Source organism: Pantherophis guttatus, chromosome 1, assembly GCF_059756535.1.
Source record: "Pantherophis guttatus breed Tessera chromosome 1, ASM5975653v1, whole genome shotgun sequence".
Classification (NCBI taxonomy): domain Eukaryota; kingdom Metazoa; phylum Chordata; class Lepidosauria; order Squamata; family Colubridae; genus Pantherophis; species Pantherophis guttatus.
Genome location: NC_142063.1, coordinates 275,028,953 through 275,042,490, shown reverse-complemented (window position 1 = coordinate 275,042,490; position 13,538 = coordinate 275,028,953). Strand labels below are relative to the sequence as shown.

The following is a 13,538-nucleotide window of genomic DNA, read 5'->3' as shown; positions in this document are numbered from 1 at the left end:
ATTAGGATGTTTAATATCCAGTTTGGATCCTGTTTCAAAGGAATGCATATAGACCTATGAATTACAATGCCAAGGTGAAAAGGAGAGACAAACTATGAAGCAAATGTGAATTTCGGTGTGGAACCTCTGGCACTCAGAATAAATTTATAAACAAGTGTATAAAATGTATAAACACTTTAGTTGTAAATGCTTGTGTTCAGCACCCTGCTCTGGATAGTGGATCCAGCAGTCCTGAACTCTCCCACAGTCGATTCAAAGCTGGAGCTGGAATGTTGTTATGACCAAGAAGTGCACCCGAAATACCACTTTATTTTTCTAGTCAATGTGTGTCTCACAGGATATGACCAGATGTTCAAGAATTTCAACCATTGTATGGTTCAAACAATTCAGATTGAGGCCTACATTTATTTTTAATGATGGAAATTTTTTCCCATGCTTGTGGAGTGGGAATTAATGATTTTTAGACACAAAGCAGGTGTATTAAATCAACCTTGCAGATTAAGCTACTTAATTTTTCTTCTTTTTTTTTTTCACAAGTTGTTCTGGACTTGGAATGTTCCTCCTGGCATAGAACAAATATCTCACTCCATGGCCTTCATACTAAATTTGGTCGTGGGTGGTTAAATGTTTCATACAAATTATTAAAGTCCGACAACCCAAGCATGGAAAGGCCTAAAAAATGCAAGCAAAGTGATTATTGACCAAGATTAGACGGTATACTATTAGCCGAAAAAGTTGAGTGAGTACGTTGGGGAATTCTCAATCATATCATGCAAACATGACTTGCGTGTGCAGCTTTGATGAAGTAAGTCCCTGTGACATGAATAGAGTTTAATTGTAACATTATTCCAATTCAGCTAAACTTAGTTGTGCGACAATTAAACATAGACATGGCTAAATGTCTTTAAATAGAACATAGAAACAGATTATTAAATTATCTGTTCTGGATATATTATTTCCCATATTTTTGAGTGGCAGACTTCTTTCACAGGGAATATTAGATTCACATACATTGTTGAATAAGCCAAAATAGTTGGGTTTGCTAAACCATAAACCGTGAATTAAAATTTATATATTTGGCTTAAACCCAGCACACATTGAAATCACTCAGTAAATGGAAAATGATCTACTTTTTCTTATAATAGTCTTAAGAGATGTGAGCACTTTATTAATCACGACGTAAACAGCAATATTTTTTTATAAAGTTCTATTGATAAATTTGTCAAGTTTATTTCTGAAAGATGCATTAGTTTTCAAAGCAAGATTTGTAAAAAACAACATAAAAACTAAGTACTGCAGGAAAAAGATTAAAGGATTACAGAAAACTGTCGTCCCCCCCCCACCTCATCCAGAATTTATGTTTCTTTTAGGGGATTTGTTATTTGGCCAAAATAAATCAATGCAGCCGATTCTTTTTCATACACCGCGAACTGAAATGGCTTGTTCAATGTTATTTTAAGTGTCTCGCTGGCATGTTCTTCTGTGTGAGCTTCTACTTGATCTTCCTCACTGGGGCTGAGCTCAAAAAGTTGCTGATTTATGATCTGCAAGCAAAAAACAAAGATAGTAAATCTGAGTCAGTAGGCCGTAGTGCTAAGATTATAAATGAAAAAAAGCCCAATAAATGAAAAGGTATTTTAAAAGTGCTAATAAAGAGATTTAGAAACTTGGATTTTAAAAAAGTTGTATAATGTTTGTAGAAGGCTTATATGGTTTGTGCCACAATTTATCTATCATCCATCCATCCATCTTTATTTATTTATCTATCTACAACCATCTATCCATCCATCCATGGCTGGCTTAGGAATTCTGGGAGTTGAAGTCCACAAGTCATAAAAGGGCCATGGTTCCCCATCCCTGATCATCTGTATATTATCTGTCCTTGGATACTGAATATGTGGTCCAAACCCATAGATTTATATGCTTACAAAGAGCAAAGGTCAATGACAGCATACCTTTCCAATGGTCACATTACTACTGCTTAGCAATCTGAGATTGGCTTCTTTTCCAAGCAGATTAGGCATCCCTTGTTTCACAAGGAGTTCTTGAAGGTCGTATATGCTTGTAAAGGACACCCTTGGGAAAGTCAAGTGAATCTCTCTGCAGAAGGAAGAAAGAAAGGGGAGGGGAAAGGGCAAAGCACAAGATTATGAAAGAGTTGTCACTTCGTACTTACGTAATCAGTAGAGGGGGAGTGCATAAGTGCATGATTGTGCCTATCGTCCCTGTCATTGTATTTTTTTCTTTTATTCTTGTTCTTGTTTTTGTTTGACAAATTCTAATAAATAAATATAAATAAATTCCAAGAAGTGATGGTTACGGGCTTCTGGAAGATTTGGGGCTGGATTTGCCCCTGAGATCACCTATAAACTGGAAGCGAAATGGGACTGGTTGCCTTGGTTGCTTCTCTGTCTTGACAAAGGGAGTAGTGGTTATCTCTCAAGTCTGGGGTGTAGGAGGAAGAGAGAGTTGCACTAAAGTGAGAACTATGCCATTGTGTGTATTAAAAAAGGCACCCAAATTCAGACATGATACCTGTGCTTGCTCCTTTCTGCTCAAGCACTTGATCAGATCTTTTTATAATGTCCGCTAAAAGTGGCTCTTTTCATCAAGATGAAGCAAAAGCAACACTTTCCCTATAATAATTTGGCAAATATCTACTTTGATTTTGTATCTATTTGGAATTCTGTACAGAAATGCTACACAGCTCCCTTTCTGTGCCGTGGTATATTAAAGGTCCCTTCTCTTTTGTAATTATACCAGCTTAAGCTACTACCACCTGATTAATTTCTTATTCTTTTTGGTGTCTTGTATCTAGGTACCCAAATTCGTGCAGGACAGATTACAATGCCATACTTGAGTGGATACTGTAGTAATATATGGGCTTGAATCCTAAAGAAGGATATGGTTTGGAATTATTTTCTGGAAGAATAAAAATAAATATAGGTAATCCTCAAGTTACAACCAGTGACTGTTCGAAGTGACAAAGGCACCGAAAAAAGTAACTTATACTTTCGTTTTTCACACTTACAACTGTTGCAGCATCATCCCCATGGTCACGTGGTCAAAATTCAGATGCTTGGCAACTGACTCATATTTATGATGGTTGCAGTGTCCCAAGGTCATGTGGTCACCTTTTGTGACTTTCTGACAAGCCAAGTCAATGGGGAAGCCAGATTCACTTATCAACTGTGTTACTAACTGAACTGCAGTGATTCATTTAACAGCTGTGGCCAGAAAGGTCATAAAATGGGGCAAAACCAACTTAACAACTGTCTCATTTAACAATAGAAATTTTGGGCTCAACTGTGGTTGTAAATCAAGGTCTACCTATATGGTGCGGATATTTAAATACTGAGATAAATTCCAAATTCTGTGGTGCCAGAGGTGGCCAGGTCCACATCTAGTCCAGTCAATGATATTTGAGTGCCATAAATTATATATCCATGGTACATAATAACAGAATAAGGGAGTTGGAAGGGACCTTAGAGATTGTCTAGTCAATCCCCTGCTCAGGCAAGAAACCCTATACCATTTCAGACAAATGGTTATCCAATCTCTTCTTTAAAACCTCCAATGTTGGAGTACCCACAACTTTTGGAAGCAAGTCGTTTCATTGGTCAATTTTTCTAACTGACAGGAAATTTCTCCTTAATTCCAGGTTGCTTCTCTCCTTGATTAGGTTCCATCCATTGCTTCTTGTCCTGCCTTCAGGTGCTTTGGAGAATAGGTTGACTCTCTCTTCTTTGTGGCAGCCCCTTAGATATTAGAATACTGCTACGAATATTTGAGCATGAATGGTGAGCTGAATACTAAAGTTTAACTTCTCCCTCAATTGGAGAATCTCATACCTACCACTCCGGGACTTTTCCCTGATTCTACAAAGATCTTCTTAGAATAATAGAATTGCAAGCGTTCATTTCAGCCATCATGTCCCACTTTCTGAAATGTGCAGGAATATAAATTAAAGCATTTCGGAGACACGTGACTGTCTAGCCTGAAGAGGAGCCAATTATCCACCACCTCCTTGGGTAATTGGTTCTACTATCAAACTCTTCATATTGTTATGAAGTTTTTATGAGTGCCTAGTGTTGTGATGAATGTGTGAACGTACTTTGATTGCAAGCCTTGAAGCCATTCCAAAGAAGGTGTCAAAGGATATTGATCATCACTAGGTAGCTCATTGCTGCTGCTGGGCTGTAAGAGCACCAAAAATATACTCTTGCTGAGAGGAATTTTGACAACGGAAAGTCCTTTATGATATTTATGCTTGAAGATTCCAGTTACTGTCATCATAGGAACAAAGATCTTAGTTTGGGAATCAAGCCAGAATTCTTGAGGTTCTCTGAGTGGGGACGCTCCATTTATTACAGCTGAAAAACAAATGAAAATATGATTAGAGGAAACTAATTGTTTCCCTCTCTTTGGCATAAAAAGGATCTAGCTGAATATTACATGTAATGTATATTTATCCCTTTATCCACTACTATTCTTGGACATAACTCAAGTTTCCTACTGCATACGTACATCCAAAGGAACTTATAATGCAAAACCATAAACTGGCAGAATATAAGAGTAGGGAAACTAAATTCAAAGTGTTAAGTGAAGTATTACTTTAATTAATTGTGTGTATTGCTTTTGATTATGAGCTGAGAAACCTTAAGAGGCTCAAAAACATGCACTATATTTCCCAGCAATTGAAAATCTGCTTGGGAAACTGATCTTCAACAAATATCCTTTGAAACCACAATAGATGCTCCAAGAATCTCCAGAAAGTCCTTATACTACAGGAATAGAGCCACTATACTTTTCTCCTGTAAAGATTTCTCACACTGCAGTTGTAACCTTCTAAAAATAGCATAACTATTTTCTATAATTGTCTTCCTATGAGCAGATACCTAGAACCAGTTTGGTGTAGTGGTGAAGGCATCAGACTATAAACTGGGAGACTGTGAGTTCTAGTCTCACCTTGGGTGCCAAATAGCTAGGTCACCTTGGACTGGTCACTCTTTCTCAGCCCTAGGAAGAAGCAGGTAAGGACAAGGCATTTCTGAAAAACCTTGCCAAGAAAACTGCAAAAACACAAAAGCTAATCCAGGAAGTCATCAGGAGTCAACACTGACTTGAAGGCACAAAAAGAAATACAGACTTGGCTGACTCTGATATGAGAGATTACCAGATCACATGGGTTCACATATTATGTACAGCTAAATTTATTTCCTACTATGTTACATTTGTCAAACATGCAAGCACAGTCATTATCTGTTCAATACTCAAAGAATCAAGTGAACCTTATCCTCAAACTGGGAAATGGGTGGCATATAAATTTAATAAATAAAAGAAATCAATATGGTGGGAAGCAGTTTATTCCTTTACTTAAAGCAGAGGTCTTTAAATTCTGTGCTTTGGCCCTGCCCAATCATAATTGATGCATAGCGTTCTTACTGTTCTTAAATTGCTACTGTCAATCTCACAGTGACTACCATGGTTTTTGTCTATGAATTAGTCATTGTGAGCTGATATGATCCCCTTTTTCACAGTTGCAGGTGACAATGACTAATTCCTCATATCCTCAGAGTCAGAGTCAGCCTATTGCCCTCAACAAGTTGGGTCCTCATTTTACCCACCTCGGAAGGATGGGAGGCTGAGTCAATCTTGAGCCTGGTGAGATTCAATCTGCCAAATTGCTAGCAGCTGCTGATCAGTAGAAGTAGCCTGCAACACTGCACTCTAACCACTGGGCCACCGCAGCTCTTTAAGGGTTATTCAAGTTGTATTCTGCGTTACCAACCTGATGAAGGTTTGGCGATTCAACACCACATATTTATTACAGTCCCCATTTTAACAAGTGGACAAAGTATGGTAGTTATTGCATTATTTTACAAGTTTCAAATTACTATTCTTTCCCCCCCCCATCTGCTCCTCTCTGAGATTGTCATTGGTCTTACTCTGTGACAATTCCCTTTTTCCTGTCAGATACCTTTGAAATGAGTATAAGTTGTCAACAGCAAAGTGGTTTCCTGATCAATGTCAGCCAGCAGACTCTTGGTCCTGTGGGTGCCCTTCCTTTCGACAAATGCATTTATTTGTTTTGCTGCCTCTGTGGGGTTGGTGAAATCCACAGCTCGAACGTAGAAATTAACATCTGGAAAGGCCAATTCATGGACAAAAGGCTCAGCTAAATGGGTACCAGGAGCAGAGAAAAGGCACAACAGCTTGGAGAAAATCAGTCCCTCTGTGTCCCAAGAGCGTAAGGGAGCATTCAGGATGATCTTCAGGGCAAAGAGAACTTTACGTCCATCTATTTTGAAGGTACAACTTGAGTCACTCGATGGCAGGTAAAACCCTAATAAACTCTGCAGATTGGTTGCTGTTTCTCCAGAAGTCCCTAAATAAATGGACAATAGAGACTCATATATGAATATAGGAGAGAGGATAATATTGCCGCTTTCATGTATTTTCTTCAGCTCTTTGTAAAAACGGGCCCCAAGCATATAAATGGGGTCTATTAAGAACTTCACACCCAAGTGTTTCTCTTTCTTCTCGCTCTTGTTCCTCAGACTCTCTTCATAGGTTGAAGTGAAATGGGACTCAATTGAGAGGGGAACAAACATCTTCACCAACTGTTCTCTTTCTTCCAGCTCCTTGCAGCTGTTGGCATTGGTATTGTTAAGGGAAATCAGGTAAAAGGGATGAACGTATACCCGATCGCAGCATCCAGTGGTAAGGTACAGAAGGACACACAGCAAAATGACTCCAAGTTTCATCTTGACGTGGATCTTCACCTGTGTCTGTTTCAGAAAGAAATAATTACAACCGTCACCAATGAATGTTTTATGGCTTTTCAGCAGGTTTTCTTTTTATTAAATAACATAATTATCCAAGCCATAAAGAAATTAATGTATGTACTTAGGAAGTTAGCCTACATGGGAAATTTGCCATGATCCAGCTGTGTTTCTATAATTCACCAAAACACAAAGTATCTGATTACATGTTACTGTAGTGTTATGCACTGGGTTATAAAACTGGGTTTAATTATGTATAAGCATGTTTAGCAAATATATTTCATGATTCAGTACTATATTGGTTTATCCTGAAGACATTTGAGAGATGGACAATTGCAAGACCTTATTCCTTTTGGAATATTATTTCATTTTACAATCAGTCTTGCATAATTTTAAATATATATTCTGTTTAATAGGAACACCTTTAAAAAACCCCACTTTTTCTCACTCACTGCTGTTTGAAAAGATGAAGCTGCCATATACAGTCCTTAAGTCCAAAAGCAACTATGTGGGTCTTACTAAACAACAATAGGCTGCATTTAGGTTTTGCTTAGCATAGTGTATAAATCCTGCCAGTAATGGCTTTTATTTATTTATTTTTACTTGAATGAACATCCTTCTTTTGATTTATATAGAGATAAAAAAAATGAAGATAAGGGATCGGTGGTGACCAGCTAGAACTAAAGTCTGGTTTACTCAAACTCTTCCTGCACATAACCTTTAGCCAAGTGCATTCAATTTGCATAAGATTGAGTTATACATTAGCCTCTTTCTCACTGAATGGTGTACATTGAAGAGCGTTAAACATGGAGCCAAACATTTGCCTATCCTCTCAACAGCCAGATCTTCATGTGGACATCTTTCAAGGCAGTCCTAATATAGACCAACCTAATTAAGAATACAATTATTATCTGGAATTAGATGCCACCTAACTCCATCTTTGTAGAGCAGTGGTTTAGAAATAATGGGAAGAAGTGATTTAGACTTTGCGCTCCCTGGTGACTCTTTAAAGCAGTTTCTTTTTTCCCCACACTAGCCTCAGAAAATATATAGCTGCTTTAAGAAGCCAGTTCATAAAAGTGCGGCTATAATAGACGGGCTGCAAAAAATTCTGGATGACACTAAATAGCAGCAAAGAGACGGCCATCCAGAGCTTTGCAGCCTAGATACGGTATATCCAGTGACTAACTTCAATATCGAAAGAATGATGTCTAAAATCTTATTTTATATAAAATTTATTGGCTTAATCATCGAAGCATTTAACCCTGAGGTGATGATCTCTTCTCTGAGGAAGCTAAAAGAATAAAAAGTAAAACTCTAAAACAGATTGACCATATATCATTCTTTATGTAGGATAATCCTTCCTTTGTAGGGCTAGTATGGCGGTGGTAAAAATAGTGTTCATCCACTGTCCAACATCTGGACAGTGGTCTGAAGGAGCACATGGTAAGGTAAAGGTAACGGTTCCCCTCGCACGTATGTGCTAGTCGTTTCTGACTCTAGGGGTCAGTGCTCATCTCCATTTCAAAGCCGAAGAGCCAGCGCTGTCCGAAGACGTCTCCGTGGTCATGTGGCCGGCATGACAAAATGCCAAAGGCGCATGGAATGCTGTTACCTTCCCACCAAAGGTGGTCCCTATTTTTCTACTTGTATTTTTTACATGCTTTCGAACTGCTAGGTTGGCAGAAGCTGGGACAAGTAACGGGAGCTCACCCCGTTACGTGTCACTACGAATTCGAACCGCTGAACTGGCGACTTTTCGATCAACAAGCTCAGCGACTTAGCCACTGAGCCACCGCATACCCTGAGCACATGGTATCCATTCTATTTACTATGACAAGATGTTATAGTGACGTTTCTCAATCTACACATCTACAAAAATATGAATATCAATATATAGCCTTTAATTCATATTGCTACAAAAAGAATTCATTCTTTCCAAATTACATTCTTCAAACATATTTTAGTGACTAATATTTATATTACTATCTATGATCCAACATGGTACATTGCTTCCAGTACAGGAAAAGCTGCTTTTACTTCTTAAAGCAGTTTTTGCTTATTGGGAAAGAAAACAACAGCCTAGTGCTAATTAAAATAAATGTGATTTTTTTTTTAGCAACTGCATCCTTTTTCCAGGCTCAAATAAAGAGGTCATGAAAGGTTCAAAGTATTTGTTTGGAAAAAATGTTAAGAAGTACTCGACCCAATTTCCTCATGCTGGCTGGGAGATTCTGGGAATTGAAGTCCACACATATTAAAGTTGCCAAGATTGAGAAACATTGGTCTGTATCACCTTCTCTATATTTTTAAAAATTAGTTCAACTACAGGTGAAGTGCAACAACATCGACACAGGAGAGCAGGGGACACAAGAAGGGAAAGTGATACATGTCATGATGTCATAGCACAGATAGAATAGAATAAAATAACAGAGTTGGAAGGGACCTTGAGGTCTTCTAGTCCAACCCCCTGCCCAGGCAGGAAACCCTACACCACTTCAGACAAATGGTTATCCAACATCTTCTTAAAAATTTCCAGTGTTGGAGCATTCACAACTTCTGCAGGCAAGTTGTTCCACTTATTGTTTAACTGTCAGGAAATTTCTCCTTAGCTCTAAATTGCTTCTCTCCTTGATTGCTTCTTGTTCTACCCTCAGGTGCTTTGAAGAATAGTTTGACTCCCTCTTCTTTGTGGCAACCCCTGAGATATTGGAACACTGCTATCATGTCTCCCCTAGTCCTTCTCTTCATTAAACTAGACATACCCAGTTCCTGCAACCGTTCTTCATATGTTTTAGCTTCCAGTCCCCTAATCATTTTTGTTGCTCTTCTCTGCACTCTTTCTAGAGTCTCAACATCTTTTTTACATTGTGGCGACCAAAACTGAATGCAATATTCCAAGTGTGGCCTTACCAAGGCATTATAAAGTGGTATTAACACTTCACGTGATCTTGATTCTATCCCTCTGTTTATGCAGCCCAGAACTGTGTTGGCTTTTTTGGCAGCTGCTGCACACTGCTGGCTCATATCTAAATGGTTGTCCACTAGGACTCCAAGATCCCTCTCACAGTCACTACTATTGAGCAAGGTACCACATATATGGTACCTGTGCATTTTGTTTTTCTTCCCTAAATGTAGAATGGTATCAAATGGCACACAAATAAAATGTTTTTAATATGATCATAAGACTCATCAATTAATAAATCACTACTACTACTACTACTACTACTACTACTACTACTACTACTACACAATGACATTGTGGCTTGTTATCAATTACTTATGACTGGGAATTTTCATCTTGCCCACAAATACCCTTTTCTTTCTTTCTACACTATTTTTTGACTATTCCATATGAGATGCTTCTCTATAGATTTTATTCTGAAATCACTTTTCCTTGTTCACAGATTTCCCAAAGAGAATGGGCTTTCATCCATATTCATATGTTTTCTTCACTAATTTTCTTACTCTTTTTATTTGCACATAGATAAAAGCAATAGTGAGGAAAAGATGTCTACCTGTATTATTGCCTATTATTCTAGCAAGAGGAGGGAGTATCTCAATTATCATAATTTATTCATAGAAAACTCAGGTCTCCTTTTTTCATTTAGTAGCTCTAGGAATTATCTCCCCAGAAACCACTTCTACTGCAAATATTTAAAGAACCAGCATTTGCGCTCTGTTGACATTTTATCTGGTTCTCATAAAGTTATATCATTACACAAAACCTTCAGTTTTATGGGCTTCCGTTTAGTGGACTTTGAACACAATAGGCCAAATCTGCTTTCTGTTGTTTGCTTTGGCACACCCCATGGGCCATTTTGTGTGTGCATTAAATCCTATTTCGATTTAATGGATATTCTGCTTTAACAGGTACTCTTTCTCCCATTCATCCATTAAATTTTAGGGCTATCAGATTATCTAGATTTCTACAGCCCAGATCTGCTAATCCTCATTATTTATTTTTCTCCGTTTGCATCTTTACTTACACTCCCTTTACACGTATTTGCAATCTGAGCAATTTGAAATTATTCCAGGGGTTAATGTACTCTGTACGATCTGTAAAATGAGGGATTACGATATTGTTCCACCAGCGCTGTGGTGGTCCAGCTAATGCCAACAGATTTTATACTGCCATCTGATGGTTAGTGACTCTATAAATTGTTTGTGTGAAACCTCACTGTTTACTTGTGTGCATATATTTAATTAGTTTCTTATCAAACCTTAAGTTTAGATGATAAAAGCTGCATATGAACTGAGATTTACATATCGCTCTAACTATAGTTAATTTCAGCAGGCTTTTTGAATATGCTGCAATAGCTAAGGTTATATATAGTATTTTATTTTTTATTTATTTGTATTTATTTATTTATTTGTATTCCACCTTTGTTTTTGTTTTTTTTACAAATAATTGAAGGCAATGAACATATTCAACATACCTTCCTCTTCCTATTTTCCCCACAACAGCAACCCCTGGCAAGTGAGCTGGGCAGAGAGAGAATGACTGGCCTAAAGTCACCAAACTGGATTTCAGGCTAAGAAGGGACTAGAACACATGGTCTAGTTTGGTGCCTTAGCTACTAGGCCAAACTGGCTTGTTATACCATGATTTATTACAGGTATTTCAACTGTGTTTGCCATAAACTGGGCCACCAATGGAAGACAGCCAGGATTTAGGGTTTTCTGTATCTCTTTATTGTCCTATTCAGGGTTGGGTTCTAAAATTTTTAATACCAGTTCTGTGGGCGTGGCTTATTATATGGGCATAGTTTGATGGTCATGTGACAATTCTTTAGGATTTAACAGAGGTACTGGTCTATCAGGCTTTTAACTGCTTGTAGAGCTGTACCAGTCTACCCATTTGTTCTTGGAGGCACCGGTCTACCCATTTGTTCTTGGAGCCACTGGTCTACACATTTGTTTTTCGAGTGCACTGGTCTACCACCACACTGCCTTTTAACACTGATCAGCTGTAGGGCGGCCCTTTGAAGCCCCATGGCAAGAGTTTAAACAATTTTTTTTCTTTCTAGCCGATCAGCTGGGACTCGGGAGGCAGCGAATAGATTGGGGGCGGGGCCAAATAAAAGGTAAGAATAACCGAGGGGCGAGAACAAAGAGAACAGGTTCGGTGATGTCATATCATCACCGCTACCGGCTCGGCCGAACCGGGCCGAACCGGGAGGAAACCACCACTGGTCCTATTGCAGTCATCTGGATTTTGGCAGCCTAGATCAGGTGGCTTTATTATTTACAAACCATAGCATTTATAACAGTAACCTTTTCCGGACTGAGTGCCCAAAGCGTGTGCGCCCCATGCACGCAACACCGCCCCCCCATGAGCGGCAGAGACCCGACCACCAGCTTACTGGCACATGCACGGTGGAACTGGGTCTGGTGGCTCAGCAGACTAAAAGCATTGTGATTAACACCAGCTGTCTGCAATTACTGTAAGTTCGAATCTCACCAGGCTCAAGATTGACTCAGCCTTCCATCCTTTGTAAGGTAGGTAAATTGAGGACCCAGTTTGTGGGGGCAATAAGCTGACTTTGTATAAATATACAAAAGAATGAAGGCTATTGCTTAACGCATTGTAAGCCGCCCTGAGTCTCCGGAGAAGAGCGGCAAATAAATCATTTTTTTAAAAAAAACTGGGCCTCGGGTGCCTACAGAGAGGGCGCTGCGTGCCACCTGTGGTACGCATGCCATAGGTTCGCCATCACGGGTCTATAACCTTAATATACCATGTCAAAAAGCAAATAGGCAAGCCGTTTCATGATACATGGGAATCCAACTGTTGTTGCATTTTACCTTTTGGGGAAAATAAGGAAAAGCAAGCAAACGGTTACCACAACATCAATGATTTTGAGAAAAAGAGAATAAATTACTATTTTGCAATAGTATTTTTAAAAATATTACTTTCCGTCATCATCAATAACAACAGAAAAGCCTTACTTACATCTCCGTCCCTTGGGTGAGAACCTCAGGCTGTTTCTGTGTTCGGGATTGAATCCTAAAGGAGCACTTGGGCTCCTATTTTATCCTCCTGATTGCCTAACCTCAGTTACACATTAGCTGTCCCCTCTGCTCTCTGACTGTGATGGACAGTGTTCTGGGAAATTTGTTTTTCCATGTATTGGCAATTACAGCTTTTTTTTCCCTTCTTTCCCAAGGAGGAGAGCAAACATTGACCCAAGCGGTCATTTCATCAGACTTCTGTCTGCTGTCCAGTCCTAGTCCTTCCACTATTCTATCTCCACTGTAGTAAAGCCTGAGAGCTCATTCTCCAACACAAACAGCTATATTGGGGATCATAGGAAGTTCCATAAACAGTAGTTCCTACAGGACATTTTTTGTAGATTATAAACAGGGAAGGAAACAGAAAAAGACATGAATATGAATGATAGGTTTAAATATTGACAGTAACATATTGATCTTAAATGAAATTGAGAAAACAGTACCGCATCCTTTGAGGTACTATAGTGGAGAAAACTGAGAAGAAACATAGACTTCTTGGTTCTTTTGACCAGGTGCTAACTTTGGATAGAAAATATCCATGTCCAGTTAGTCCTTGACTTACGATCGGTCGTTTAGCCATTTACAGCCATTTGCACTGTCCCCCCAATCACATGACCATGATTGCAATGTTTTGGCAGAAAATAAGTGTTTACTTCTGTTTTTTTTTTTTTTTTTTGCAAAAATGCTCATAGCAAATAGTGGATGCGCTTAACAATTGCAGCATTCGTTTAATGACCG

General features: G+C 38.7%; 1 protein-coding gene across 1 annotated transcript; it reads right to left on the bottom strand.

Annotated features, from left to right (window-relative positions):
* Positions 1-1,142: 1,142 nt before the first annotated feature.
* On the bottom strand, positions 1,143-12,824 carry AGT (angiotensinogen). Its single transcript, XM_034428370.2, has 5 exons — positions 12,742-12,824; positions 5,981-6,791; positions 4,115-4,373; positions 1,956-2,100; positions 1,143-1,544 (listed from the first exon to the last, which is right to left on the bottom strand). The coding sequence occupies exons 2-5, from the start codon at positions 6,765-6,767 to the stop codon at positions 1,356-1,358; spliced, it is 1,380 nt and encodes a 459-aa protein (XP_034284261.1). The 5' UTR covers positions 6,768-6,791; positions 12,742-12,824; the 3' UTR covers positions 1,143-1,355.
* Positions 12,825-13,538: the final 714 nt, after the last annotated feature.

Coding starts and splice junctions, on each gene's coding strand:
- AGT (XM_034428370.2), bottom strand. CDS start 6,767: ATGAAACTTGGAGTCATTTTGCTGTGTGTCCTTCTGTACCTTACCACT. Junction 4,374..5,980: donor AACTTATACTCATTTCAAAG/GTATCTGACAGG, acceptor TTTGTTTTTCAG/CTGTAATAAATGGAGCGTCC. Junction 1,545..1,955: donor GTAATGTGACCATTGGAAAG/GTATGCTGTCAT, acceptor TTTTGCTTGCAG/ATCATAAATCAGCAACTTTT.